This window comes from Lepisma saccharinum, chromosome 19 (assembly GCF_977018435.1).
Source record: "Lepisma saccharinum chromosome 19, izLepSacc3.1, whole genome shotgun sequence".
NCBI lineage: Eukaryota > Metazoa > Arthropoda > Insecta > Zygentoma > Lepismatidae > Lepisma > Lepisma saccharinum.
In genome coordinates this window covers 14,041,771-14,055,160 of record NC_139247.1, presented here as the reverse complement: position 1 = coordinate 14,055,160, position 13,390 = coordinate 14,041,771, and the positions used below count along the sequence as shown (strand labels likewise).

Genomic DNA, 13,390 nt, shown 5'->3' with positions numbered 1-13,390 from the left:
CTGACCATCCGTTCTGTAGTTCTGTACTGTCATTATTGCTACTTTACTGAAATTTGTTTTCACCACCTACTTACCTGACTTGACACAGTTCTTCAAGAACAAACAACATGAGAGGCGATGCACGGACATAGTGAGCACGAATCTTTGTTGGGAGTGCTACAGAGACTGAGACAATCAATCAGAAATGGAAACAAGACTAAAACCCGAATCACACGGAACTGGATTTCCAGTAGGAATGTCCTAGTTGGAGCTGAACTGGCTACCCATTTGCTTGTTTCCGCCTCACACGATACTTGTCATCGTATTTGTCGATAGACTTTAATTCCCATAAGACATTGCGCGGAGTAGACAATCTGTAAAGATGGACGAACAATTTGAAGAATGTTGTAGGAGAATTACTACGTTGTGCCTTTATTAAAAATTAAAGAAGAAAATTATGGATTAAAAATTGGCTCGAAAAATATATGGTAATCAATGCGTATCGAACAAGCTCTTAAATTAACTTTGATATACATGAAATTCGCAGGATTCATTCAGACAGACACAAAAAATCCAACATTTAATACACTTGTAATAATAAGGATTTTCATTTTTGGCTAATAATATTTGTCACGTACACATCTCATCGGTTTGCACAAATACCTAAATATTAATGAACTGAACATGAATGCACTGCACATCATCTCTTTACTTTTTTTTTTATCGAGAAACGGAGAAACTATAACACAAACAGCCAGCACTCGGAAACCACAAACAAGAACTCTTCCTTGCAAACTCACAGATTATCTTGACATGGTCAAACTTTGCTCTGATTGGCTGTTCCACAGAATCCAGTCGAGGAAAGCCAATAGCAATTAGAACATGTCCTATTTCTCCAAACCAGTCAAGCAGCCAGTAAGGCAGTCATCACATTCGGGCAGGTAGCCAGTTCAGCGCCAACTAACTGGAATCCAGTTCCGTGTGATTCGGTCTTAATACCTGATTCTTCGGAACTTGTCGAGAGTAAATTAAAAACGAAACTATCCTGGAGTCTTGACTCCTTCCAGAATTTAGTAAATTAGAATAGAAATTGTGCGAAAATTTGTCTAAATCGAGAATTGCTTTTGAGACACACCAACATAGTAACTACCTATCTTTTTATAAGTAGGTTTTATGGCTCCTCGTTGGCGTAGTGGTATTGCTGTTGCATTGTAATCACTGATGAAAGCACATTAGACATTGGGTCATATCGCACTTCAAACTACACTGCAGGTCTATTCCCGATAAGCCTTTCTGAGCATGGAATTGACTTACGAACAGAAAAAAATTGCTTGGTTACACACAGGCACATATCTAGATAGGCTATATATTTCGGGAGGGTTCTTGTACCACAAGAATGATGTATAATTAGATATCTTTACTTTTTTTTATCGAGAAACGGACAAACTAACAAAAACAGCCAGCACTCGGAAATCACAGACAAGAGCTTTTCCTTGCAAACTCACAGATTATCTTCACATGGTCAAACTTTGCTCTGATTGCATTCACTTTCTACATAATTTCTAGCTATACCACAAAGGAAAATATTGTATAAATAAATAGAAAAATACAAGACGTATAAGGTAACAAAAATGGTATTTCCAGCTGATAAAGAATGGAGTCTTTTATTATTGTTATTATTATTAATTTTATTTACGTAATACAAACTGATTCATCCAAACTAAATTTTCATCTAAATTTACGTGGAAATAAACAAGGAACAACATACAAGCATACTGCTAATTTAATTTTAACGCTGAAACACCGATTCAATTTCATTACGCAAAATAATGTCATACAGGGTGTTTCTGTGACCGTGTTACAGACTTGCAAGGATGATGGAAGGGAACAAACGCAACAAAATGAGATAGGGAACTCTGGACCGGAATTTCCCCAGTCAAAAGTTACAAGACAAAACCATCAAAGGGCAGGCGACCACGCACAACACGGAGGGGAACCATAAAAGATAGGAGAAAGAATCCTCCGCGCATGTCCTGTGGAAGACGTAACGTCAAACTCGACGTGTGTAGTCTAGAAGCACGAGCGTCGCAACTGCAATCAGTGCAATGGAGTATACGCTAGAGGAACTGGCTGATATGGTGCTTGCGTATGGACGAGCAAATGGGAACTGTTGGGAAGCAGAAAGGTTGTATCATACCACGTATCCACGGCGCAGACATCTAGCGCAAACCATGTTTCCCAGACTTTTCGAACGATTACGGGAAACGGGAATCCAGTTCCGTGGATTACGGGAAACGGGGGAGGTGCGACCCCAATTCCATGAGCAAGAAGGACAAAGAACTGCAAGGAACAGTACTAGATCGGGTGGAAGGACAACCATCCATAAGTACACGGGCTGTGCCACGTGAAATTGGTGAGACCAATAGTACTGTTTGGAAAGTTCTGAGGGAGCAGCAGCTGCACCTTTGCCATCCACAGCGTGTCCATGCCTTGGGTCCAGCTGATTTCGCACCCCGCGTCTTGTTAAGTGAATGGTTACTGCAACGCTGTGTGCTCGACCCCCAGTTTCATGCTTGTGTGCTGGAACTGATGAGGCCAGTTTCACGAGAGACAGGATGCTGAATAGTCGCAATAGCCATGTATGGGCCGATGAAAATTCCCTTGACACTACCGTGAAGGGCCATCAAGACAGAGTTGTTGTAAACAAGTTGGCGGGCATTGTCGGCGAACATTTAATAGGTCCTCTTTGATTAACTGGACCAGTGTACACTGTGTTTCTGAGATACATCCTCCACGAGTTATTAGAACATGTCCCACTTCTCGTTCGTTAACGCATGTGGTTTCAGCATGATGGGACCCCAGCCCACTTCGTAGCTGCTGCTCGTGATATTCTGACACAGATCTTCCCACAGCGGTGGATAGGCTTGGCCTGCCCTTTCATCTGATCTGATCCCACTTGACTTTTATTTGTGTGGTCATGTCAAAAGTGTTGTCTACGAGACACCTGTGAGTAATGTAGATAAACTCTGCGGACGCGACAGAGCTTATTGCGACGCTAGCATGCCTGTATCGAGGCAGGAGGGCGTCACTACGAACAACTGCTGTAATGATGGCTGCAGTTACTACTCATTAAAGCCACTACAGTGATTCTTCTGTGTTTGTTCTCCACTTCCCCAAACATCCTTTCCCTTTTCTTCCTCCGCGTTATGCGTGGTTGCCTGCCCTTCGAAGGTTTTGGCTTGTAACTTTTGACTGGGGCATTTACGGACCAGAGTTCCCTATCTTATTTTGTTGCGTTTGTTCCCATCCATCATCCCTGCAAGTCTGTTACACTGTCACAGAAATACCCTGTATAATTTTAGTAATTGTTAACTCTTTTCGGAGGTATGGACCGACCCTCTGTCCACCCTTCTAAATTCGTCCTTGCCTATATGCACAAACATACTAATACAACCTTTTTGACAATGAAGTTCGACCTGAAAGGAATACGTGATTAAATGCACAGAGGCATAGGCGGTGGAATGGGTGACCCGCAGAAGTGACGCATATGTGTAAGAGGAGGTGTGTGAGCAGGCAAGAATCGTGATCCCAGCATGTTGCACCCAAGGTCACGTAAAGAACGAAAACGGGGAACTATACGCGTGACATTGAACTTCGACCAGGCACCAGACCCATACGGGAAATTCCAGATAGTGGCGCATTCGACGGAAGCATGATGTCACGGACACGATAAGGGAGTCCGCCGTATATACGCGCGTGCTGTGCACCGAGGAACCGCAGTGCATCGTCACCATGGCCAGGGGCAAACGTATTGACAACACCGTGAGGAGAAGAGTGGTGGAGTTGCAACGGGATGGACTCAGTGAACGGGAAATAGGGTGCCAACTGAACTTAGCCAAGTCAACTGTCCACTGCATCATCAAACACCACCAAAATACGGGTACTACAGAGCCAGGCAAGGCCCCCGGTCGAAAACGCCTGCTGAGCGTGCGTGATCTACGGATATTTAGGCGCTATATCCAGACCAACAATCATGTTTCTGTGGCCGAATTACGACTGTGGACTCGAGAACGCTTTCAAATTGAAGTGTCAACCAGAACCATTCGCCGTTACCTACAGCGATGCGGTTACCGAGTGTACAAGGCGAAAGCTAAACCCTTCCTTCCCATGTTGAACAAAGGCAATCGACTACGGTGGGCACGAATGTACCGGAGATGGACATTTCGGCAGTGGAACAGGGTTTTGTGGACGGATGGATCCATTTTCAATGTTGTGTACGGGAAAATACGGAAAACAGTCATTTGTCGGAAGGAGGAACAGAATGAAGCAAAATGTTATGCACGTCGGGTACAGAAACCTGCGTCAGTGATGGTATGGGGATGCATGACGGCATCTGGGGTTGGCCCACTACATGTCTGTGAGGGCATTGTGAATGCACACGCCTATACACGCATACTGGAGCGGCATCTTCCCACAGTGCGAAGGCACCTGTTCCACAAGCGGCGTCTCATCTTTCAACACGACAATGCCAGGCCTCATACAGCGCGGCTGACAAGAGAATGGTTGACTCGCCATCACGTGCGAACTCTGCCATGGCCACCATCGAGTCCCGACCTCTCGCCCATTGAGAATGTGTGGCGTGTTCTTAAGCGACGTGTGCAACAGAGGGGACCCACGACAGTGGCTGCTCTTATCGCCTGCCTGCAGGAGGAATGGCACCGCATCGATGTGGAATACCTTGAACGAGTCGTCCGCAGCATGCCCCGACGCATTGCCACAGTTATTCGCCGACGGGGCGGCGTCACACCATGGTAAACAGGATCCCCTCTAACAGTGGTCGAACTTCAATGTCACGTGTAGATGGACGAAAATGTTTTATTTTGTGTGGACACCATACATTGCTACATTGCAGCAGAAATTCATGTTTTCCTTTGTTCCATGTAGCCTACTGAATAAAATATGTTCAGCATATGCATGTGTTCTCCTTCTTTCACAACGCACTCCTATATTTGTGACTGGTCGAACTTCATTGTCACTAAGGTTGTACATAGAGTTTGTTTTAAGAAGTTGGCGAATCAAGACCGACATACATGTCGACATCCCTGATTGAGTAGTTAGTGCAGCGAGCTATGGCGCCAGGAGTCCCGGTTTGGATCCAGGCCTGGTCGTAGGTGTTCTTTGTGAGTGCCGCTTCATCGTGTATCATCAATTATCCTCATTTTCGTAATTATCTAAAAGAGGCAGCAAGACGAATCAGTCAGTCAATCAAGATCAAAACTTTTCCTTCGAAGACGAAACATGTCAAGGGCCAAGCCTACTCAGGTGTCGGTACCATACTTAAAATTCCAGAAGTCTATATTTTCGAAATATATAAAAAAAAAATATGCATAAATATTTAGTGCAACTGCATGAAAATGGACGAAGAAATACGAGAGATTGATTTGAATGATACTAATCTATGAGGAGGAAAGTTGCATCGAAAACTTGGCTGTAGAAGCAAATCAATTCAACAACTGTATGCATTGATAGGATAATTATGTCTGGGTTTACAGTTTAAAGAGGAATCCAACTCAGTGTTCAATATGCCTTCACCTGGAAATGAACCAGAGACACCTTGATTACAAGGCAACGTTGTAAACCCCTACACCCACCAAATAGACCAGAAAAATCTTTTGAAGGAAACATTTTCCTGGCAGTATGCGAAACAACTGTCAATGTTGTTGTAGTTAAGGACGTAAAGTAAATATTTTATGAACTTGTGAAAGCTTACAGGGATAATCATTATGTACAGAATAGAAAATAAAGTAAAATATTTTTCATACGTGTTTTACAGTTACAGAAAAATAATTTCTTTGACGTTCTTTATACGAAAATATTTTACTTGGCATTTATGTTAACACTTAATTCTACGGTGTAAAGTGAGAAAATCTCATAGCATTTTGATGTAATATCATATTTCATAGCACATTTCACAGATAGAATCGGTCCTAATTTTCTTAACACCTCGCGTAGTATATCCAATCGGAAGCGAGCTCTAGGTCACAAGTGCAGATGCAATGGCGGACGAGTGCGATGTAAGGAATGTGCCATTTCACATTATTTAAAGCTGATAACTATTGAACAGAAAGAGGAAACGTTTCCTACGAAACGATTTTAGGTACAAATCCATGGCGCTGCTTAAAACATTTTACTCAATGGCCAAGTTTTTATTTCATATACACATATGGATCTAAAAGTGAGTCAGGAGCAGCGGCGTAGTGCCCACATAAGGCTTGTAAGTCCACCTTACAAGTTGAAATTACTGAAGAAAACATATTTCATTCCCGTATTTATCGCTTGAACACACATAACAATATTAGACTGCAAGTAGAACTTTTATCGAAACAATTGAGGACTTGTTTTGATTCGAGTTGTTTCTCTGTAAGGCTTCTTGAGAGGACTTACGTGTGGGTGAATGGAAGAAATGATTTGGACTCGCCCATGGCGGGTGTGTTTGCTTACGTGGTATCTTCTCAACCAATGACAGGGCGCCCCGATTCTTAAGCACTGTAAGGCGCATTACCAGTGGGTGCTAACAGGCGGGAATTTCTGTCCCTGCTGCGTCCTCTGCGTCTGACTCATATGTTTGTTTACCACGGTCGGAAGAGAATCAAGAAAATCGACTCCCGTGTTCTTTCAACAATGCTTGACGGGAGGTGTATCTAACAAAACTGGTGTCATTTTAAATGTGTAAACTAACTATTAAGTTCACAAAGAGATGGTTTAATGTTGGATATTACCTTAATTAGAAGCAGCGAAGTTAAATATACGAGGGTCACTATTTATATTTTGAGCCTTGGCAACACTGATTGAAGTTAGGGGCGATTTGACGTTTGCACGGAATCGTCTGGCATTATTGACCATAACGTACTTCAAATGTTTTGTCAATAGCTTTATTTGTGTTGTTTATGTTGCCTTGGAGATTGCGCGACAACAATAAAATGGAATTAACTCGTGAACATTTTCGTGCGATGAGTTTTTACGATTTTCGACGTGGATTATCAAGACAAGAGTGCATCGATCAACTTACTTCCACATTTGGCGATGAAGCCCCATCCTTTGCCACTGTGAAACGCTGGTATAACGAATTTAATCGTGGCCGCCATTCGCTCACCGACGAGATTCGCGAAGGTCGTCCAAAATCAGTTGTTGTTCAAGAAAACATTGATGCTGTGCAAAACCTAATACTGCAAGATCGTCATGTGACATACTGTGAGATTGAGGCAACCATAGGCATTAGTTCCACCTGCATATATAAAATATTACATGACCATTTATCTGTGAGAAAGGTATGTTCTCGTTGGATCCAACACAATTTGACAAAAACTCAAAAAGACGCTCGCGTCAATTGGTGCAAACAAATGCTCAATAAATACAATCGTGGTGCTTCAAAAGACGTATATAAGATTGTAACAGGTGACGAATCATGGGTATATGCATATGAGCCGGAACGTAAACAGCAGTGGACTGTATGGGTGTTTCAAGATGAACTCAATCCAACAAAAGTTGTTCGCGCTCGAAGCACATCGAAACAACTGGTCGCCTGTTTTTTTTGGGAAAACTGGTCATGTGGCAACTGTGCCTTTAGAGGAACGAAGAATGGTCAACTCTGAATGGTACACAACAATTTGTTTGCCAGAGGTCTTCGGTCAAATACGGAAAACAAACAAACGCCGTCGGATCATTCTTCATCAAGACAATGCCAGCTGTCACACATCTCGTCTAACAACCGACTTTATGAACAGTCAAAAAATCGAATTGATGGGTCATCCGCCGTACAGTCCTGATTTGGCACCCAATGACTTCTTCTTGTTCCCGAATGTCAAGAATAAATTGCGTGGACAACGATTTTCGTCGGCGGAAGACGCCGTTGATGCGTTCAAAAACCATATTATGGAGGTATCTCGAGAGGAGTGGAAAAACTGCTTTGACCAATGGTTCGAACGAATGCAAAAGTGTATTGACCATAAAGGAGAATACTTCGAAAAACAATAAAGCAGTTTTCAATGCTAAATTTCTGTTTTTTTCATTGTTAGTCTCAAAATATAAATAGTGACCCTCGTAAAAGAGGAATGTCTGGCAATCCTACATCCGGCAGCGCTCGCAAAGTTAGGCGCGTGCATCCCAGTTGCCCGTAATGTTAAAAGCATACGCGTAATACTTAGCGTTATGATTTCCAGATTTTTTTTTACCTTTTCCTTTGACTTGATATGCTTTTCAAAATGTGCGCAAATATCGTAACCATGATAATAAGTAATATTCTCGAATGCATTTGCATTTGCAAATTGTATCCTACGCATTTCCCACAAATGGCTTTTTAGTGAAATAAAAAGAAGAATAAGAATAACAATATGACATGACCTTTCCAGAAGAAGAGTTTGTGTCCTTAACTAAGCTGTATGCGAAATTTGTCAATTGCTACCAGTTGAAAGTTGAGCTACAGGTAATTTATTCTGAAGCCGAATATCGAGTAAAGAGTGTGTTTGAACTTCATGAGTACGTGCGTACTACCCATTTGAATGAAGCTGTTGAACAAGTGTACAAACTAACATAATTCTTCCTCCCTCTTCCTGCCTCAAGCTCGTCGTTGGAAAAGTAGTTTTCTGCACTGAAGAGGATTCACACATTTCAACGCAGGCGTATCCATTGTGCTGCTAAAGACATTGACTAGAACTCCCGATTCTATGACGACGTGATTGAGGTGTTCAGACTAAAGGATCGTCGGATCGAGTTACAGTATAAATGAGAATTTTCAGTAAGTAATACATATGCTATTATGGTTAACATAGAGTGTGTGCATTTTGTGTTTGAAATTGAGTATGTCCATACATGACTTACATTCAAATAGATTATATTTAGTTAAAATAGCTTTGGGTTTTCTTTATCCAATATTCAGATCAGGTTTATCTAAGGAAGCCTTACACCTTTCATACACTCACGCTACGCCACTGGTCAGGAGTTGGATGTGCAGTGTATGATCCACAACATAAAACAGATCTATTATTACGGCTTCCACAAGACTGTTCAATATCTACAGCAGAATCTTGTGCAAGTTACCAAGCTTTAATATATGTCCGAAAATTAAATTTCCGAAAGTTCTTAATACTTACTGCCTCGAAAAGTGTATTATTAAAGGCGCGTAAATCTACTTACAAGAGTCTTTAAAAATTATCCCTTTATATTATAAATTGTATACAATTAGTCCAAACAATACAAAAATGTGGAAAAACCATTGAGTTTACTTAGGTTACAGCCCATAGTAACATGTGAATGTGCAAAGATATCAGCGTGTCTTCCAAATATTGCAAACTTATCATTATACTATACGGATCTTCTCCCTAGAGTAAAGAAGTAAATTCGGAATGAATAGTTTGATTGGTGTCGAAATGAACTTACAACAGTTGGAGAATCATACAGACCATTTGCTAAATTCAAAACACACAAACCATGGTTTTATCATGTAAGTGCTACAAGAAATGTAATTGTATTAATTAGTATACTGAGAACGGGCCATTTGTGTACTAGGCAACATTTATCCAAAATTCGAATAACGAACAATAAGACATGTCAATGTGGCTGTGAAAGTGCAGATTCCTAACATATAATACTGGAATGCTCAAAATATAATGGAGAGAGAAATATCTTGTATACAACTTAATATAATCTAAAGCTTCAGTTTTCAACAAATTTGTTAAGTTTGGTTGTTAATCTAGATGTACGGATTGGTTATAGTTTGTTATCATTTTTAAGGAAGTGTAACATACAATTGTAAAGAGGAACTATTTTTTGTTGTGGTTGTTTTTTAATCTAATATCTATGTAAAAGAGGAGGAAAAGATAGATATCTTAAAATGCAAGGGAGTAATGAAGGATTTTTATGTATATTGTAATGGACAAAAATGGCATAAGAGCAGTTAAGTGCAAATAAAAGAATGAATGAATGAATGAAATTCATAAAACGTACTTCCTAGCGCAGACAATACACGTATGGTGTTTGAATTGAAAACAGCCGCCCTGGCTCATGGATAGAAATATCTCATTAGGTGAGGTTGATGCTTACTTAATGTTACAAAAATTAATGTATAGAGTATCAGTTTGTTTACAGGATATCTCATTAATTAAATACCCCTTTACTGTTTAAATTACATCTCTTGGTCTATACATTTATTAGTTATAAATGAGAACAGTGTACTTTCGTACTGTATGCATTATCTAACATTCTCTGCACGCTTCGCAACGCAATCTTAAATGAAATGCTTCGGTGTAGAGTATTGTCTGCTATAAAAAATGCTACAAGATTTTTGGAAGCATTTATGTTAATACTAGCAAATATGTTAAAAAATGAAATGCTTCTGCATAAAGCGGGTCTTATAAAGCTACAACACTTACCGATTATCATAGAAACTTTGAGATACTGGTTGCACACAGATCCCATAAATCCTATCGGGGACAAGTACCTTCCCGCCAAAAGATAATCGTCCTTGTTCTTGTCTTTCTTGATCCAGCCGTTGTAGACAGCTGGACAGATGAGCAGCAAGAATAGAATTCCGAAAACCACATAGTCCACCACAGACAGATAGAACTGCATGGCTGCTTAGGCTAACTTTACAAGTAATTATGCACACGACATGTGTTGGGAAGAAGTTAGAAGTTGCAACATTTCGAGTTGTCGTTTCATTATTTGCTTTGCCTCTTTCAAGGAACAAAAAATGGTGTGGATTTAATTCCTCAGGTGTTATTTTGTGCAAGTGATTTATGCGCACTTTGTCTTACGATATGCGTTACTCATGCTTATCTGTGACGTCACAAGGTATAGTTCACTTATTATTAACTAAGTCATCTGCACTGTTGCGTAGTGTTAAGGAAAAGTACTAGCGAGTGGCGGGTAGTGACTTTCCAAGGAAGCTTGCTACATTTATTCAGATTCTCCTCGCAGTGTCAAGTAGGATACATTGCCTAATGTGAATGTTACAAGAAATTGAAACTAACCTTATAAAACGAACCTATAAAAATTTGCTATCAAATTTTTGGAGCTGAAATGTTAAAGTTTGTTTTTAAGTCCACTTTGTACACGGAAAGGCTAATCGGGATTGGGCCTAGAGTTTAAAGGAGATACGAACCGCTAAATGACTCCCCTGAGCATCGAACCCGAGACCCCTTGATTACAAAGTGATGATACCATTACGCCATCGGAGAGGCTAAAATTTGATATATTTTAAGATTCACATTTTGATTTCTTTTTTCTATTCTACTTCTGTCTCTTTACACTAGATTTGTTCATCTTGGATTAATCGCGACGATGAGGATAAATGAGGAATATATAGATTTGATGATAGACAGTGTTCGAAGTAGAAAATATTAGCTGGGGGATTTTTCTTTACTTAGCGTTGTTTTTCTGTTACTTTTGTCTGATGGCGACGATGTGGATGAGTGATGTAGCACTCTGCTACGGAGATTGGCACAAGAAACGACAAATGATAATAATTAACAAATAAAAAATAAGAACGAGAAAAAAGAAGTAAAGGATGAAGGCAACAAACTCTGCCCAGCCTCCTCGCATCTTCACGTAGAAAGGATGTTTATGTGAATGCTATAATACGTATTTACTCTTGCAGAGTATTAACAATTTAGATCATACTGAAAAGGAAAGATGTAGTGAAATATCTAAAAAGGAACAAATGTACCGGATCGATCCGTTGCCATTTCTGAAGACAAGAAAATGGAAGGTTCCAGAATATATCGTCTGCGAGTGTTGGAAGAAAATAACTCGCTGCACGTGGAGCTCGACACTGAATACATTGGAGTAGTGAAGCCAAGGTTAAGGTGAAGAGACGCATACTCAAGGGACAATCCTGGCGAATGGACTCTGTTGGCGGAGTCACGAATTCACTGATAAATAGACTGTAGGTTGCCTTGATAAAAGCATTGCGAAACAGGTATAAACTCTTCACCAATGCCAGAGCAAAATATACTGTAAACAAATATTTATGAATTACGAGGCCAAAAACTTTTGTAAAATCAAAGAATAGTACACAAGCTAATGTTTGATACATTGCATAATAAGTAGACCTCGGGTTTTTAGATTCCGAGAATAGGCTCTAAAAATCGAAAAATAGGTTCTAAAAACCCTAAAATAGTTTCTAAAAATCCTAAAATAGGTTTTAAAAATCTTAAGTTAGGCTCGAAAATTCCTAAAGTAGGTTCAACAAAACATAAAATAGTTGAAAATTCCTGAAAAATACTGATTAGGCATAGTCACTGGCAATGAAAATGGGACATCTATATCCTGAAATAATCACTATTTTGCATAACGTTATGTGTGTTATAAATTATAAAATACATATGTGTGATACTCATGCAATAATTTGATCTTATTAATGTTTGTAATGTTTGTAATTATTATAAAACTACACTATACATAAAGAACAAAGGAAGCAGAGCTTAAATAGCATTAAAGGTTTCTCGAGTTTGAGGGGTAAAAAAAAATATGTGGGCTTCATATGCTAGGATTAAGCACGGCATTCTGTCGCGACCAATGAAATCACAGATGTGCATATGTGCAATCCATATGGTACTCACCCAGCATGGCCATGATACCTGTAGGTAATTTCACCAACGTAAAGGTCATGCCAATCTTGGACATATTTTGGGCAAACACATAATCTTTCTTATTCCTTTCTGTACTGAAGAACTTGTTGTACACAGCAATCAATATAGGTCCCAGGAAGACCAATCCGAAAACAGCGTAGTCCCATATTGAGATGTTGGATGTGGACTTCATTGTTACACTGTGGACCGAACACTTGTAGTCTGGACGAATATATGCACGGGAGAACAGTTCAACAAACCTGACTCCGTTCTCCCTTCCTTGATTCTAATTTATTGTTTGTGAGCACATGATAAGAATGGAAGTTGAATACGCAGGAAAAACTATAAATACATAGCCAGAGGAGAGGAGGTATTCGACTTTTAAACCCACTCACAGATGATGAAAATAATTCAAACAACACGGAAATTAAGAGAAAGATGTACAGAAAAATGTACTCTTGTTGAGTACAAAACGATTTGATCAAAAAATGCTCCACGTTCATGCTCTGGAATCTGTAGAGGAAGGCCGCGCGTAACGGAAGGGAAGGAAAGACAGCAAGTTGGCGAAACAAAGTAGTAAGCGCTGTTGCAAACGGCTGGTAGCTGTCAGGCACGAATCTAGAAATATATTTCGGAGGGGTTCCAACCAAATGTCCCAGAAATAATAATAATAGTAATAATAAAGTTTAAATTGAAACAATTAAGTCGTAATTCTTGAAGCTTTCCTGGCGGCGAATGATGAATGACGTTAGCTCTTGAAATCACCTGGCTGATATACCGAGAAA

General features: G+C 40.0%; 1 protein-coding gene across 2 annotated transcripts in view; it reads right to left on the bottom strand.

The window, feature by feature from the left end:
- The window catches only part of LOC146002805 (sodium-coupled monocarboxylate transporter 1), a 79,185-nt gene extending 66,378 nt beyond the window's left edge, over positions 1–12,807 (bottom strand). The window contains exon 1 of one of the 2 annotated variants that reach the window (XM_083140759.1): positions 12,597–12,807. In XM_083140759.1, the coding sequence (XP_082996885.1) occupies positions 12,597–12,798 (202 nt within the window). In that variant the 5' untranslated portion in view covers positions 12,799–12,807. Of the gene's footprint in view, positions 1–10,406; positions 10,622–12,596 lie in introns of those variants that run through there. The other variant, XM_083140760.1, reaches the window with a different exon arrangement.
- Between the last annotated feature and the right edge of the window lie 583 nt (positions 12,808–13,390).